A 5,445-nucleotide genomic window follows, 5' to 3' on the forward strand; every position below is an offset into this window, starting at 1 on the left:
AACGGGAACAGGAAGCATTTATCTCTTACTGGCTGGTAGCTGGAGCTGCAGCTAACTGGATCAATCAGGTTTGGTTTCTATGATGGTGAAAACGTGGATCAGAGTTTCCTCCAACGTCTGGTTCAGTCCAGAGAGGTCCAGTTTAGTGTCACAGAGGAAGGAACCCAGAGAACCTTCAGACTGAAGGAGCTGAACCAGAGTTCAGACTGATTCATTCTCATTAAAAGGATGAATCGGTTATCAAATCAGATCCACTGAATCGTTGACACCTGATCGATTGATTACTGCGGTTGTCGATGGTTGACTGAGGGCCCGTCTACCCGTAGCCTAGACGGTGGTACCGCCATGTGTCTGGGTCTTTGGTTGACACGTAGACGAAGCTACGAGTCGCCGAAAACCATCACATCTGGAGACGGAGTCTGACGTCACAGTGAGCGACTAAAGCGTCATACGTGTGTGACCATGTTTCCAGTTTTTTCCAGGATTCTGATTGGCTAGCGTGGCTTTATGCTTCTCGTCACACTGCCCCCTGTAGGTCTGGCAGCTCACAGCAGCTCTGAACCACGTGTTGATGCGGGTTTGTGTGAACGATGTTATTTATGTAAGCGTGGATCCGTTTTGGTGAATACCGGCTACGAGTGAATGTGGTCTGGGTCTCTGACTGGTGACGTCTCCTTTGGTTTTAAGACGCTGACGACGTTTTCACCATCGAAGGACATTTTAGAGACAAAACTATAAAAGCAATCCAAACAACAATCAGCTGATGAATCAACATAGAAGATAATTAACCCAACTCCAGTCAAAGTGTTTCTCAGTGTTTTCTGAGTTTAGACAAAGATTCAATCAGAATATTACAATAAAAAGTAGATGTTGGGCTGAAATAATTAGATCATTGACTTACTGCACCATGTTGGAAAGCAGCTCCACGTCTTCCTGCTTCACTGAAACATAAGCATCCAGCAGATGATGAGGTTTTGGTGAAAGCTGCTTCATGGCAACTTCTGGGTTTTTGTGCTCACAGTAATCAGTAACGTGTTCACGGTCTCTGGCCTCACAGAGACAGAATGCAGGAGTTTAGCCTCAGTAAGGCTGTTTGTGAACGGACTGATTGTGGATATTTAACGTACCGCCTGCAGAGCGTTCACAGCTCTGGATGACGTTCACATGTGATGGAGCTCCGTCTGCTGATTCAACCTGCTTCTGTGCATCGTTCCTCCTGCAGATGAAATATTTCCACATTTTGCAGCCAGATCTTCCTTTCAGCGTCTCTCTGGTCCTCCTGGTTCATCCTGCATGTCCTCAGCCCGGTGTCTGGGAGACGGAGGTTCAAATTCCCTCAAACCGAGAAATAAACAACTTGTCTGTTGAGCTCATCTGCCTCGTTCAGAACATCAGAACCTCAGACTCTGGATGTGGAACCTGTTCTCTGCTTGAAGCCACGTGCTGCCCTGAGACCAGCTGATGAACCAGGAGGCTGTGACTGACTGGATTGGTTCTGACGGGTCGTGTGACTCGCAGTGACGAAGACGGAGAGCCTCAAACACTCTGACCTTTTCTTCTTCTTTGTCTTTTGTGGACAGGATGTGCGTTTCTGACGTACTGCGCGAGAGAGTCGGCGCTGAAGGCCCAGAGCGCGCTGCACGAGCAGAAGACACTGCCGGGGGTGAGTGACACACACACACACACACACACACACACACACACACACACACAGAGGCCGGTCCAGCTCTGCTCGGTACCACTGTGACCACAGACAGTACAGATGTATATTTACACCACAGCCCGTCTACATCTAAACACTTTGTGGTCGTGCCGGCGCCGCCAGCAGGACCAGCAGTCTCAGTGGACCCTCTCCAGGTCCCGGTCTCTCCTCCGGTGATCTCCTGCGGTGTAATTAACGGGGCCGTCCCCTCCGTCTCGTCCCAGCCTCCCTCCGGTGTCTGCGCCGTGACTCGGTTCATTATCTGCAGCTCCCTCCGTCGAGGGTTCTCCTCTCTGTCCGGAGAAACGAGTTCTAAAATATACAGAGCAACAAGACGTGCAGCGGTTCTGAACACACGAGGTTCCTCTGTCTGCAGAAACACACGACATGTGCTTCATGTTTTAAATCAAATGAAAAGACCAAATCACAAACATGCTTCATGCACGTGGAGTTCTAAACGCTACTGAAGAAGGAAGCTCTCTGCCTGCAGCCGTGTGGACGTCTCAGAACGGCCCGGTTGCATCCTGGAGCAGAATTTTTCGTCTTTTACAGAATCTGGACTGAACACACGGTTTGTTTTTGGCAGTGTGTGTTTTTAAATGAGACACATAGAATAAAATAATTCGGATGAAATATCAGGACAGATGAGACCTTCAAGTCCTGTCAGAAAGTAGGAACTCTGACGACTCAGTTTCTGGCTGATGAGTGGTTTAATGTTGTTCATATTTTAAACCTGCTGCTGGTTCGGCTGTCGTAGCGTTAATTCGATTTCCTACAAATAAAACATTTGTTAAAAAGGTCTAACTAAGGCCCTGATGCTGCCTCCTGCTGGTCAGTTACACCATCAAACTCAACCAGAATCAGAAGAGTCCTGCTGGTTAGTTCTCTTCAAACCGTCGTCGTGGGCGGAGCTCAGCCCGGGTTGTCGGGATGGTGTCCCAGCAGGACAGCGACTCGGGGATTGTTCTGGTGCAATGTGTGCATGCAGGGAGACAAGAACAAAATACAAACCTTTAGCAAACCTTAGCGCTCAGCCCGGGATGCAGCGATGGTGTCCCGGCCACACGGTGACTCCGGGGTTAGGGTTAGTTGTTCTGGTGGAGTGTTTTCATGCAGGAAGGTGACAAATGGCTTAAGAATGAATAACTCAGATTTATAAGTGAAGCAAACGTGCAAAACATCGAGTCTGGCACCAAGATTTTCATGTGGTTCATCCGGTTCTCGGCCTCGTTGTTCAATAACCACATCGCTCCACCTCCGTCTGTCTGCAGCCATCAGAGCTTCAGCTGCTGCATCTTCTCTGAGAGACGATTAGATCTCTGAGAAAACTGTTCAGAGAGAATCTGGAGAGCAGCTGCTGGGGGAGGGGAGGCGTCCTGACACATACATACATAGAAACACAGAAACATGGAGTGTTCATGCTTCGTGCTGTAGCTGCAGAGCGCCTCATGCGACCGCAGCATGTCAGGACCGACAGGATCAGAGTTTCTCAGGAGTCGGCCTGCTGCAGGACTCGTGTCTCCTCCCGACTCGTCCTTCTAACCTCCTTCTTGCTCGTCGCTGGCGGCAGGAGAAGGAGCGAGGAGCAGGAGAAGCGATCCGTTCTCCTGCTCTGCAGCGGCTTCCCAGATAAACTGTGATGAATATTCTGGACACACAGAGGAAACATTTGCAGGGAGGATTCTCATTAGTGGAGGAGATTTGCTAAAGAGGCGGCGTGCAGCAATCAGGAGCCGGCTCCCCGAGGAGAGCCGAGCCGGGCGTGGCCGCCGTGTGCCGGGTTCCCAATGAGCCTCAAACACTTGTGCATGTGGCTTTTCTCACTTTGGAGCATCCGGCTTTCTGCTCCGAGCTCTATCTGAAGAATATAAAACGTCCAGAAGCCTTCAGAGGGAACGAGTAAAATGAAAAATGAATCAGTGAAGGCCTGATTCAGGTTCAGTGTGAGTTCAGCGAGGAGCAGCCGATGAAGGCCGACGGCGCCCAGAACTTCCTGCCTCTGATCTGCTGCTGGTTCGTGTTCCTGTGCAGCATAAAGTCCTGCAGCTCTGTGGAACCAGAACCTGAAGAACTCAGAGAACTCTTCTGGCAGCAGGACTCAGAATACCGTAAATCATAGAAAAAACTACAAAAGTGGAATTTCTTCGATTATTTAATCTACAAAAGTAAAAACACCTGGAATCAACATGTGCAGCACTTTTCTACCTGGAACATGTTGTAGATTTTTAACTGTTAACTTTTTAATTCTGTTTCTTCCATCTACCGTAATGTCCAGACTATAGAGCCCCTCTGAATGTAAGTCCAATAAATCCATAAATCAGCCGCATCGCTGTTTAAGCCGCAGCCTTCAAAGCGTGTGGGAAAAAGTAGTGACTTATAGTCCAGACATTACGGTACTGTCTGGAAACACCGCCTGCAGTTCCTCTGAATACTTCCTGGATTCTGGTCATGTGACCGTCGGTCACCGACTCACCAAGACACGCACAGTTCTTTGTTTTCTGGAGAATCTGATTGGTGCAAATTGTTTATTTTTGGCAAATTAAAAACTAAAAAATGGTTAAATTTCCGTGACAATAAACAGCTGAGTCACTGTTAGACGAACCGACACCTGAAGAGGTTCAGTTCCAGAGTCTGATCTGTTGTTGCTGATGTTGACCCGAGACGTGTAGAATAGTGGTTCTGATCAAATATGTGAACTTTAACGATAGACTTGGTCAACTTTCCTAAAGTTTCCCGTTGTGTCTCTGCTGATCAGCCGAGGTTCTACACAGTCTGGTTCACATCGTATGAACTTGGTGGAGTTTTAAACGAAGAATAAAGCGACTTTGGTAAAAACCTAAGAGGTGAGATCTGGTTCTGCTCGTCTGTCCATTGTGTCCCAGATGAGTGTTTCAAAGAGCGTCGGAAAGCCCAGCCTCTGCTTTATTCTCTGTTTTATCGTTTCTGGCTCCGAGCGTCGGCGTCGTTTTGCTGATTTATGAACAGAGAACTTGGGTTTGGAAGCTGCGGACGGGTTTTAGGGTTAAACGGGAAACCAGCTCAGTCTGACGGTGTCGTCGCTCGGCCTGTGTTTCCTCCTTTGACAGGATTTAGAAATGACTTAAGCAGATTTTTCACTCTCTCTCACACACCCTGCCATTGTCCTGCTCCTTTCTCATCTCTCTTCCTTTTATATTCCCCTCCGTGTGCTTTCCCTCGTTTTATCTGGTTTTTCCTCTAAATCCCTCCGTCCTGCTCGGCTCCTCCTCCTCCTGCTCGGCGGCGTCTCTGCACCAGGAGAATATCACAGAATGTTCCCTCCACCACCAGCCTTTCATCTCATCCCCGTTCTCCCTTTTCTCCTGCCGTCTCTTACTCGTTTCTTCCTCCTCTGGCTGCAGCTCTTCCTCCTCGGATTCTCATTTCACAGTCATTTATGGTAACCCTGCTCAGTCCTCCCCCACCCGGCCGTCTCATTTCCCCTCCTCTTGATTAGTTGACCCTTTTGACCGATTCACACCCGTCTCCTCCCTCTCTTCTCCCCACAGCTCGCCTCCTCCTCCTCCTCCACTTGTTAAGCTGCACGATGAGTTTGTCACATTTTCATGGTCACATTGTGGAGCAGGAGGAGCTCGGTCCAAAGCTTCGGTGCTGCTGCCGTCGCTGACTGGACGGATTTAACGTTGGTTCTGTGTTTTAAACTCAGCACAGGAAGGACTTGTGGTTTTTACACAGTCTGGCTCCTGCAGGACTCGAAAAACAAA

The 5,445-nt window shown here is 48.9% G+C and overlaps 1 protein-coding gene across 1 annotated transcript in view; it reads left to right on the plus strand.

Moving 5' to 3' along the window:
* Positions 1-5,445, plus strand: part of celf3b (cugbp, Elav-like family member 3b) — a 42,816-nt gene that overhangs the window by 2,422 nt on the left and 34,949 nt on the right. The window contains exon 2 of the mRNA XM_008292700.1: positions 1,581-1,663. Within this exon, the coding sequence (XP_008290922.1) occupies positions 1,581-1,663 (83 nt within the window). The remainder of the gene's footprint in view (positions 1-1,580; positions 1,664-5,445) is intronic.

Source organism: Stegastes partitus, unplaced genomic scaffold (assembly GCF_000690725.1).
Source record: "Stegastes partitus isolate 25-593 unplaced genomic scaffold, Stegastes_partitus-1.0.2 Scaffold824, whole genome shotgun sequence".
Classification (NCBI taxonomy): Eukaryota; Metazoa; Chordata; class Actinopteri; family Pomacentridae; genus Stegastes; species Stegastes partitus.